Source organism: Oryzias melastigma, linkage group LG12 (assembly GCF_002922805.2).
Source record: "Oryzias melastigma strain HK-1 linkage group LG12, ASM292280v2, whole genome shotgun sequence".
Lineage (NCBI taxonomy): Eukaryota > Metazoa > Chordata > Actinopteri > Beloniformes > Adrianichthyidae > Oryzias > Oryzias melastigma.
In genome coordinates this window covers 1646693-1658390 of record NC_050523.1, presented here as the reverse complement: position 1 = coordinate 1658390, position 11698 = coordinate 1646693, and the positions used below count along the sequence as shown (strand labels likewise).

At 41.7% G+C, this 11698-nt stretch overlaps 1 protein-coding gene across 2 annotated transcripts in view; it reads left to right on the top strand.

Moving 5' to 3' along the window:
- The window catches only part of LOC112136143 (hyaluronan and proteoglycan link protein 1), a 26401-nt gene extending 15044 nt beyond the window's left edge, over nucleotides 1-11357 (top strand). Inside the window, exons 1-6 of one of the 2 annotated variants that reach the window (XM_024257739.2) lie at nucleotides 1366-1498; nucleotides 1713-1847; nucleotides 5766-5929; nucleotides 6011-6209; nucleotides 7133-7435; nucleotides 8854-11357. In XM_024257739.2, coding sequence (XP_024113507.1) covers nucleotides 1742-1847; nucleotides 5766-5929; nucleotides 6011-6209; nucleotides 7133-7435; nucleotides 8854-9143 — 1062 coding nt within the window. In that variant the 5' untranslated portion in view covers nucleotides 1366-1498; nucleotides 1713-1741 and the 3' untranslated portion in view covers nucleotides 9144-11357. Of the gene's footprint in view, nucleotides 1-1365; nucleotides 1499-1712; nucleotides 1848-5765; nucleotides 5930-6010; nucleotides 6210-7132; nucleotides 7436-8853 lie in introns of those variants that run through there. The other variant, XM_024257738.2, reaches the window with a different exon arrangement.
- Nucleotides 11358-11698: the final 341 nt, after the last annotated feature.

Sequence of the window (11698 nt, the reverse complement as noted above, 5' to 3'; positions counted from 1 at the left end):
TGCAGTTATTCTGCTGATGTTGGAGCTCCTCCTGGCAAAGGAGAGAGAGCATCAGCAGTTTGGGACAAAGTCAATGAAGGGGGGGGGTGGGGGGTTCTTAAAGATAATTATAGGTAATCACTGCTTCATCTAAAGACAATGAGGTACTTTTTCTAACTGAAAGTAAATGAGTTTTACTTTTGCTTTCAGTGAATGTTTGAATATTTATGATCAAATATCGTAAATGAATTAAAATTAAATAAAGATGTATTTGTTTACAACCTTCAGTATCGTTAATCTTTATATTTATGGCAAAAGCAAACAGTTTAAGGTCATAAAGTGACTTTATTACCAAATAAAACTATCATGAAACAGCTGGAGAACTGAACTTCCTGTTCCTCCAACATTTAAATCCCATAAAGTCTAAATCTCAACAGCTGCTCTGGTTTACGTCTGTATTTATGTTCTTTACGGTTTGAACTCAGATGTTCGTGCAGGAACTGGTTAAACGCGGCGAACAAACAGGGAAGTGGAGGCTGACTCCGCCCACTGCAGAAATGTGAAGATCCAGTCAGAGGGGCGGGGCTAGAGAACGGGATTGTTATCAATGCTGCAGATCATGACGTGGGAATTAAATGTTTGGCCAATCACAAAATTCCACTGTAATACCTCGTTTCAACCTGTAGGGGGCAGCACACAGACGGGTTTTGACTCTATTTTCAAGGATTAAACAAGTTTATTTTAATTTATTAAAAACTTGGCAATAACCAACAGACAGCACTTTGAAGGCCTCATTAGTAGAGAAAAACAGACAGAAAAAGTAGATTCAGGGTTTGGTTACCCTTTAATGTGAAATCGCCCCATCCTCGTTCCCATGTTGACGTTTGGTTGAGGACCGCTCTGCGTGAAGAAAAAGGATGTTTTGGATGTCCCCCACTCGGCGGTTTTTGACGTGCTGGCTGTTCCCATTAAATAACGGGTCCGCGGCCCGAAGGTTGGGGACCGGAACCGGTCCAGTATTTCTAACTTGTATAATTTAGACAAAATATATTTTTATGTAGAGTAAAATATTGAAAGTTATTTAAGGTTTAAGTTGATTTATTCTGGAATAATATTCCTGGCTTTTTATTATTCAGAATTATGTTAAAATGATACAGTTTTAAAGTTTTAAAAGTTAGCATTCTGCTAGCTTTTAAAACTATTTTGTTATTTACTACAAAGTTAGCATGTAGCTGAATATGAGCTAATCTCCAAACTATCCTAAAAACTCGTAGTAAATCCAAAGGCTGCGACGCTCAGACATGAAGACTGTGTTCTCCTGATCTGATTTGTTCTGCTTTGCTCAGATGAGGTTCAGGACAGGGATGGGGGGTGTGGGGGGGGTCCTTTCTGTCCTCACAAGGAGAGTCAGGGAGGGAGGGGGTGATGATGCTGCAGACTGACGTTCCCCCTCAAAAGAAGAAGTTGTGGGGGGCCGGTGTGAGCGGGACATGCTGGATGAAGGACTCTACGCTGCACAGTACGTACACCGCGGGGGTGGTGTGGGGGGGGTTCATCTTGTGCTGAGTCAACTTTGTCGTCGGGACCGTCCTCTGCTTGAACACGTGCGCAGCAGAAGGCAGGCGGCGCCGTGCGCTCCTGTGGGGGGTGGGGGGGGCAGCACTGCAGATGCAGCTGCGACTGCAGGGAAACTTTTCAGCTGTACGATCACCCCCTCCCCGGTGTCTCTGCAGTGATCGGAGCCCCGCTGTGGTGAGCCGAGATGATTCCTGCGCTCATCTGTGCTTTGGTGTCAGTCAGCGTGGCGGAGAACGCCTTAGACGTCCTGTACCCGGACCTGGAGGTCTCCAGAACCATCTATGTCACAGGTGAGCTCCACCGTCAGCGCCCATCTCTCTGTGCTCCGTCGGTGACCCCGACGGCTCTTTAGAGGGAAGCAGGTTCTCCGTCCTTCTGAAGGAAAACCGTCTTCCATTTCAATCCTGCTGGGAAATATTCAAACATCTGCAGCAGAAGAACGGATGTTTGGATCTGCTAGAACAGGAGAGTCAAACCCAAAATCCAAAACACACCTGAGGTCCAGCAGGATAAACATTTATTGAACATTATAAAACTACATTTTTAAATTTGTAAACTGTAACTTTTAACATAATCATGAACTAGATATATAGCATTACCTGTGATAATGTTAGTGTGAGTGCTGGAAGCTGAATTTGGTCACTGAAAATGATAGTTAAAAACACTGAAGCTGATAGCCAGCTAAAATATTATCTAAACTCCAAAATAGCCTAAAAACTGAAAAAAGCCTAAAATAGCATAAAAAGCTAGTGTGTAGCTGAAAAAAATAACTAAACTTAAAACTAGACAAGAAAACTGAAAAAAGCCTAAATTAGCCAACACAGCTAGCATGTAGCTGAAATATTAGCTAAACTCCAAAATAGTCTAAAAAACCCTTAAAAGCCTTAAATAATATTTTACTCTCCATAAAAATATATTTTGTCAAAATTATACAAGTTAGAAATGAGCTCAAGATAACATCGGGTCATTAATAACAGTAAAATAAAACAATCCGGAGGGCCGGATCCGGCCCCCGGGCCTTGACTTTGACACGTGTTCTAGAACTTGCATGAATGAACGTGAACGTCACCGAGAAAATGACCTTGTCTGAACGTTTCTCTTCTCTCCTGGCATAAAGTCCTGAATGTTACACTGACTTTAACCCTGGAGAACTGCCGGGTCAAATTGGCTCTTTTTTTTTTCAATTTAATTTGATAACTTTATTGTCATTGTAGAATTTACAACAAAAGTGAGTGCAGTGCTGTCCTGTTCTGGTGGATTTTTAAATAAATAAGTAATAAAAGCAATTGTCCACAGTTAAAATCCTCTGTTTGCTTCACCTCGTTTATAATTCTGGAGTCTCCTGAAGATGCTCCTGCTGTTTGATTTTCAATTGATTAAAGGAAAAATGAGGAGAAAACCATTTGGATTCTAATTACACTGTAAAAAGGGAAACGTTGGATCAATTAACAAAAGTTCTGCAATTTGTTATATTAAAAAAAGAATTATTTTTAAATCAAATCAGAATTTTGTGTTTCTTAAACATCAAATTAAAATAGTAAATTGATGAAAACCTAAAAATGTAAATGTAACAGAACTTTTGTTCATTGATCCAACATTTCACTTTTTTCAGTGTAAAAATAAAATTAGCATTTACTCCTAAAGATATTAATTATATCTACTGAACTCTGTTTTATCTGATTGAAAGATTATAACTGATTTACTAAATTAAACATTTAAAAGACAAAAATTAACATTTTATAACAGTAATAACTTGTTAACTAATCCATAAAATGTTCATAATTGTCTTCAAAAATGGTTAAAATACTAAATATGAAAATGAACAACTGCCTTAAACGATTTTATCAGTATGTTAACAAATATTTTAAACATGAGTTTAACTTAAAAGGAACAAAAACTGTAAAATATTCAACCATTAATGGCAGAAATCCAACAAACTGTCACTTTTCAACTGTTTATGAAACATTTCAAGTCCAGAAAAGTTTGTTAGAAACGTTTTCATTAGATTTAAATAGGAACCAAAACAAAAGAAGAGTCTAACAGCTGTTTCAAGGCTGTGTTTAAATAAAGCTTTTTCAAACGTGTTTCAGGAGAAACGAAAAAAAAAAAAATAAAAAAACAAACACTGTTATGTAAAAGGTCTCTCTGGGATTAGGACCGAACTAAAACCAGCAGAAGACGGTTCTGCCGGACCGGCTGAATCTTCATGTCGGAAGACCACGTGGATCGGATCCATCCCAGCAGATCCATCCCAGCGGATCCATCCCAGCAGATCCATCCCAGCAGATCCATCCCAGTGGATCCATCCCAGTGGATCCATCCCAGTGGATCCATCCCAGAGGATCCATCCCAGTGGATCATCCCAGCGGATCCATCCCAGAGGATCCATCCCAGCTGATCCATCCCAGCAGATCCATCCCAGCGGATCCGTTCCCAGTGGATCATCCCAGCAGATCCATCCCAGCAGCTGCAGACCCACATCCTGAGTTCACAGGAATCCAAACTCTCCTGAAACGAGCCGTCAGCTCAGAGATCGATGAGCCATTAGCTGCTTGACCTGGACGCTGCTTACACAGCAGCTGGAGGGAAGACGAGCCGAGGCAGCAGAAGAATGTCTGAGGTTCCATCCTCCTGACGGGCCGGCCGCACCGCCGCTCTCCTAAACTCATCGCCCACACAAACAGGATCGTAAAATAACCACAAAGAACTTCCTCCGAGACGTAAAAGGAGATGATCCATCGGCTGAAAAGACTCAGCTTGAAGTGATTCCTCTGCTTGTCTGGTTCCACAGAGGAACATTAGAACCTCCAAAACATGAGAAAGTCATCCAAACTACGAGGAATAAAGTCCAAAGTTCTCCAAGAGTCCATTTAAAGCTGGTTGATGGAGGCTGGAAGGAAAAGTAAGAAGAAAGTAGAGAATATTCTGGTTGGTGGGACGTCCATGTTTGATGTCTTAGTCACATGACACAGGTGTGCCTTACAGTTCACCTGATCAAACGATCGCCTCAAGGAGCGTCGCGTTGTCGTGTGTGTGTACGTGTATTGTGTAGTATTCGTAAGAATAATAGAAGTTACACACACTTATGGGTGATGCTGTCGTGTGGCGTCCTCACAACACACTCTAGTCCAGGGATGGTTGATGTCCAACATCAGTGATCGGAGACTCAGTTTACCTTGAGGCCACTGAAGGCGGAGTCTGCGTGTATGGGGTTCCATTTGTGCCAAAAATATGCATTTTTGAAGTTTTAAATATTGTCATTCTGATAGCTTTTTGGACTATTTTGGCATTTAATAAGTTCTGTTTTAGGCTATTTCGAAGTTTAGCTAATATTTCAGCTACATGCTAGCTGTTTTGGCCAATTTAGGCTTTTTTTGTTTTTGTTTTTTTAGGCTATTTTGGAGTTTAGTTTACATGCTAGCTTTTTTGGCAAACCTATCTTTTTTTAACTTTTTTAGGCTAATTTTGCATTTAGCCAATATTTTAGCTGACTATCAGTTTCAGTGATTTCAGCTTCACTGTTTTCAGCTATCAGCTTCAGCCTTTTTAGCTATCAATTTCAGCATCTTCTGCGGCCCAATTCAGCTTACAGCGTTCACACTATCATCATCACAGGTAATGCTAAATATCTAGTTCATAATTATGTTAAAAGGTTACTGTTTTAAAGTTTTAAAATGTAGTTTTAGAGTGTTTAATGAATGTTTATCCCTTTCGACCCGCGACCTAAGGGGTGCTTTGGATTTTGGCCTTTTGTGATTGACTTTGACACCCCTGCTTTAAGCCATGATAATAGTTTCCAGAATCAAACGTGACAAACGTTTCATCCTAAAAGGTTCCTGATGCGGTGGAGCCTCAACACTAAGAACTGTTCTGACTTACGGATATCAGCCGTCCTCTCCAATGAAGTCCAGTGCAGCAGAGTGCATGAAGCCACAAACGGCTGAAGATCAAAGGCTGACAGTTCAAGATGGTGATTCCAGACGGCTGGATTAGGAACTTTGGGTTAAAAGGCGGGATTAGGCTTCAGTAAAACCCTCGAATCCTCCCTGGGAAACTGTATATATGACGGGTAAGATCCGGATTGTTATGGACGATGTGAGTGCCGGACAGGGATGAACCAGGAGAAACAGCAGGCCCTGATCCCTGAAGGTTTGCTGGAAATGTTTGAAGCTGCACTTTTCCCACAGTCACGAGTCTTTGTTTTTCAGAGGATGGCCCTCGACTCACACTGGTGGCAGAACAATCCAAGGTGGTTTCAAGACGAGGCGGAAACGTGACTCTACCCTGCAAGATCCAGAGGGACCAATCTCTGGCACCCAGTCGTAAGATGAGGATTAAATGGACCAAACTGACCTCTGACTACCTGAAAGAGGTATCCAGTTCCATCGTTCAGCTTCTGAAATGTGTTCAGAAGAAGAGAAATCCTCTGAAAATGTTCTTCATCCTCTCGTAGGTGGACGTGTTTGTTGCCATGGATTACAATAAAAAGAGTTTTGGGAGTTTCCATGGACGGGTTCACCTTCAAAGCTCCTCTCCAGTGGATTGTTCTCTGGTCATCACAGACATAACCCTGGAGGATTATGGGAAATATAAGTGTGAAGTCATTGATGGGCTGGAGGATGGAACGGTGGTGGTTTCCCTGGACCTTGAAGGTAAGACTTGTAAGCACAGACCATTAAACATGTGATGGGGGTGAAACAGGGCAGTGAGGTAAATGGGGAGTGGGGTACACGAATGTAGCGCCTTTAACAGTCACAGTCCCATTCACACATTCACACATGCACACATGCACACATTCACACATCCACACGTGCACACGTGCACACGTGCACACATTCACACGTGCACACATGCACACATGCACACATGCACACATGCACACATGCACACATGAACACATGCACACATGCACACATGCACACATGCACACATTCACACATGCACACATGCACACATGCACACATGAACACATGCACACATGCACACGTGCACACATTCACACATGCACACATGCACACGTTCACACGTGCACACATGCACACATGCACACACGCACACGTGCACACGTGCACACGTGCACACGTGCACACGTGCACACATTCACACATTCACACATGCACACATGCACACATGCACACATGCACACATGCACACATGCACACATTCACACATGCACACGTGCACACGTGCACACGTGCACACGTGCACACATTCACACATGCACACATTCACACATGCACACATGCACACATGCACACATTCACACGTGCACACGTGCACACGTGCACACATGCACCCCTTCACACATTCACACATGCACACATGCACACGTGCACACATGCACACATGCACACATGCACACGTGCACACGTGCACACGTGCACACATGCACACATGCACACATTCACACAATGATGGCAGCGCGGTTGTCTTACATCAATCTGTGACTACCAGGACCAATGCGGGGGTCAGTGTCTTGCTCAAGGACACTTCAGTACACGGAGAGGCAAAGTCTCAGCTTCAAACCCATAGCTCAGAGGTTGGACTCTTCTGAAGACTCGTTCTCTGCCTGCAGGCGTCATCTTCCCTTACTTCCCACGGCTGGGTCGCTACAACCTCAACTTCTACGACGCGGAGCGGGCGTGTCGAGACCAAGACGCCATCGTGGCATCCTTTGACCAGCTGTACGATGCGTGGCGGGGGGGCATGGATTGGTGCAATGCCGGCTGGCTGAGTGATGGTACTGTGCAGTATCCCATCACCACCCCCAGAGAACCCTGTGGGGGCAAAGACACCACCCCAGGCATTCGCAACTATGGTGTGAGAGACAAGGACAAGAGTCACTACGACGTCTTCTGCTTCACCTCCTACCACACAGGTGAGGTCAAAGAAGCTCTCACTCTTCAGAAGGAAAGTTTGACACCAACCTGAGATATCACGGAAACCTTTGCATGTCTGGAACTGAGTTTCACAGATCAGGTCACAGCAGGAGTGTCAAAGTCAATCACACAGGGGCCAAAATCCAAGACACACCCGAGGTCGCAGGTCAAACAGGATAAACATTTATTGAACTCTCTAAAACTACATTTTTAAAACTGTAACATTTTAACATAATCATGAACTAGATCAGGGGTCACCAACGTGGTGCAAGCGGGCAACAGGTAGCCCTCAAGGACCCTACGAGGTGCCCTCAGGTCTCTTCTAAAATGATCTCAATTCACTTGTGAGCTGCGTAACAATTACTGAGATTAAGAAAGTGTTGAATATTGTTGTTTGCTTTTTAGCTTGTCATTTTTGATAATTATGGTGGGAAATCAGTGTCTTCACATAGGGGAGTATCATTATTCAATATCAACAATGTATAACTTACTAGAAATATGCAAAATGTGTTATTTCAAAATGGTAGCCCTTCGTATGACTCGAGACCATGAAGTAGTCCTCAGTTTCAAAAAGAACGGTGACGCCTGAACTAGACATACAGCATTACCTGTGATGATGTTAGTGTGAATGCTGTAAACGGAATTTAGCCGCTGAAGATGCTGAAGCTGATAGCTGAGAACGCTGAAGCTGAAAACACTTAAGTTGATAGCTGAAATCATTGAAGCTAATATCTAAAAGGCTGATGCTAATAGCTGCTAAAATGCCAAATTAGCCTTATAAACAAAACAAAAAAAAAAACATAAGTTAGCCAAAAAAGCTAGCATGTAGCTTAAAAAGTAGCTAAGCTTCAAAATAGCCTAAAAACTTTTTAAAAAGTGTGTAAATATTTGCTTTGCGCCAAAAAAGCCTAAAAAACAAAACAAAAAAAGTCAAAATGAGCCCAAACAGCAAAACTAGCATGTAGCCGAAATATTAGCTAAACTCCAAAATACCCTAAAAAATCTTAGTAAATACCAAAATAGTCCAAAAAGCTGCAGAATGACAATAATTAAAAGCTTTAAAACTGTAACCTTTGAACATATTTATGAATAAAAAGGCAGGAATATTATTCCAGAATAAATCAACTTAAACCTTAAATAACTTTCAATATTTTACTCTCCATGAAAATATATTTTGTGTCATTAATAAGAATAAAATAAAATGATCCGGAGGGCCGGATAGAATTACCTGGAGGGCCGGATCCGGCCCCCGGGCCGTGACTTTGACCCATGTGACCTTCAGAGTTTCAGCTGAGAAGCTTGTATCAGACACTCTGGTGATAATCACGTGGTTTCTTGAATCTTCCTGGCTCAGGAAGGCAGTTTTTTTGCATTTTAGTTCCCATCAACCCACCGTCCCGTCTCTCCTGCTCTCCAGGTCGTTTCTACTACCTGATCCATCCTTCCAAGCTGACCTACGACGAAGCAGTGAGAGCTTGTCAAAAAGATGGCGCTCAGATCGCCAAGGTCGGCCAGATGTTTGCCGCCTGGAAGCTGCTGGGCTACGACCGCTGCGATGCAGGCTGGTTGGCAGACGGGAGTGTACGTTATCCCATTTCCCGCCCCCGGAGGCGCTGCAGTCCCACCGAAGCTGCGGTGAGGTTCAGCGGCTTCCCCGACAAGAAGCACAAGCTGTATGGAGTCTACTGCTTCAAGGGCAACAACTGAGCGCCCAGGAGCTTTCTGCAAGCAGCTGCAAACAGTACACAAGCATGCACCAAACATCACAGCAGAGGACAGAAACAGGAGGTATGGAGTCAAACTGTGATGCTTTAGTTGTAGAAAAAGTGATGCCAGCTGAGTCATGTTTCTGAATCTCACGAAGGACAGTTTACACATCTGTAATTATTGAATCAAGCCTTTTAGAGGGTCACCATAACTACAGCCATCCTGTCATCCAGAGCCGGACTAGAAAACTGTGAAGACCTGACTGTTGGAGGAACTCGATGTGCTTCGGTCAAACGCTGAACCACAGCTCCTCCTGTACGCGTCAGAAAACACGCCCAGCACAGCTAAGCCATTCCTCGCCGTCCGATCTGAACAAGGTGCTCCAACTGGTACTTTGTACTTCACCTGCAGTCCAGTATTTGATGTTTTTGTACAAGTCTTTTGGACCAAACAGAAAACAGGAAGTGTTTCAGTGTCATGTCTTTTCTGTAGGAAGTGGTAATCTAGAACATGTATTTCTGTTCATTTGTGTTTTCATGAAAAAATGACTTTTGATTTTGGTTTGTTGATGCAAAATATCCTTTTTTTATGCATTAAACACAATAAGAGTAGTGAGAAAGTTCATGATCTAACATATATAACTTACAATCAATGTCTTAAAAAAGAAAATGTCAGTTTGATCTTTGTAGCAGCAGAAAATGAAAAGCATGAACAAAAAAACGAGATGCTAAAAGAACGGATTCTTCTACAAAGAAATCTGCGGCTGTTTCTCTGTTTGGCTTTGGTTTCAGAGCACGTCTAGCTATTGTAGAGTAGATTCAAGTACAGTAGATTATCAACTTTCACTCTTGTTTTATCCAAATATGGAATCCTCCCAGTTGAATACATTGAGCCCGGCTTTACCCTTTAATCTATTTTGCTATAAAGCGAGTTTAATCCCTGACTTATATCAAATACACACATTTCTCAAATTTTACGATTCTGTAAATGTTAACTCTGACAGTAGAGGGAAAAAATGCTTTAAGTTGGAGTTAAAATAAATAAAAAAAGTTGTTCTTGTTTCTGCCGTGTGGTTTAAAATCTACAGAGTTCAAAGATACAGAAAATAAACCGAGTGGAGCCTCAGAAAACGTTCAGTCGTCTGAAGAAAACGTGGATTTTGAGGCCATGAATTGGATCTGTAATTTCTGGCATTTCAAAGTTCCTCTCCAAAAAAAAAAAGAGCAAAACTCGACATTTTCTCTGTTTTATTTGGGTTGTCAAGAAAAAAATCAAAATGATATTAACTGTTTGCTTAGACTTTTCCTGTTTAGGTGCATCGTTTTCTTATTTCTCCTTGTAAAAACAATCTTTAATGGGACATAGAAAATAAAAAACTGGTTAAGATCTTATCATTTTCAACAGGTGATTGTCCTATTTGACTAAAAATGAAACTCAATATGAAAAAGTCAACAGACAGTGAAAGATCACTTATGATCCTGGAAGATCATCTGATTTATAGCGTAGATGTTTGACCAAACTGCACAGAAAAACATTCTTACTGATCTCAAACAGAGGTCAGGTCAAAGGAAAGCACGCTGCGTATTCACACGGACAGTTTGGTCGACGAGCTGGAGCCTTAAAGCTCACGTCTCCTCAAGATGTTGATCAACCAGAGCTCGCTGTGAAAGAACAAAAGGCCAATACTCCATGTGCTTCCATGTAAGGATGTCAGAGTCGACTCACTGGAGCCGGTCTGATGGGATTTATGTTCTGCTGCCTGATTTACTCTCTAAAAACATAAATAAAAAATAATTGAAAGCATTGCAACGCTCTTTCATAAACACTCTGCACTGATCAGCTGTCAACTATCAGCTGGCAGCAAACGTGTCGTTCAACTAAAGTTTTATTTCTGTTAAAAACACATCATACACAGTTGTTTTCTGTGAGCTGACCGGTCGTAAACATGTAAAGTTAGGTTTGAATAACAAGCATTGTCGTTACTTTTTTTTTAAATCTCATCTTTTTCCCAAAGACTTTCCTGACTGTCGAATCTTTTAATTTCACTTTAGAGACAGAAAAGTGGTGCAGCATATTTTTATCTGACATTTCTGAACAGTTCTTTTCTCCAAAGTCTTACCAGATCATTCAAAAAGCAAATATTGTTTGTACCTGCAGCTGTGAAACAATCTTGGGTAAAGAGAAAAGAAAAATAAAACAATACCCAAACCACGACTCCGCCTCTTCTATGAAAAAGAAACTTGCATTACAGTCCTTTAGTCAAAATACTTTACAGATTATCTACACTCATATTTAAGTGCCAAAACAAATGAAACCAGTGAAGTTGATAGCAGCTGGAGTCAGGCGTCAGTTGACTTTAGAGCAGCGTGTCAAACTCAATCGTACAGGAGGCCAAAATCCAAAACACACTTTAGGTCGAACAGGATCAACATTTATTAAACACTCTAAAACTACATCCTTAAAACGTTAAAACTGTAACTTTTTAACATAATTATGAACTAAATATATAACATTACCTGTGATAATGTTAGTGTGAATGCTGTAAGATGAATTTG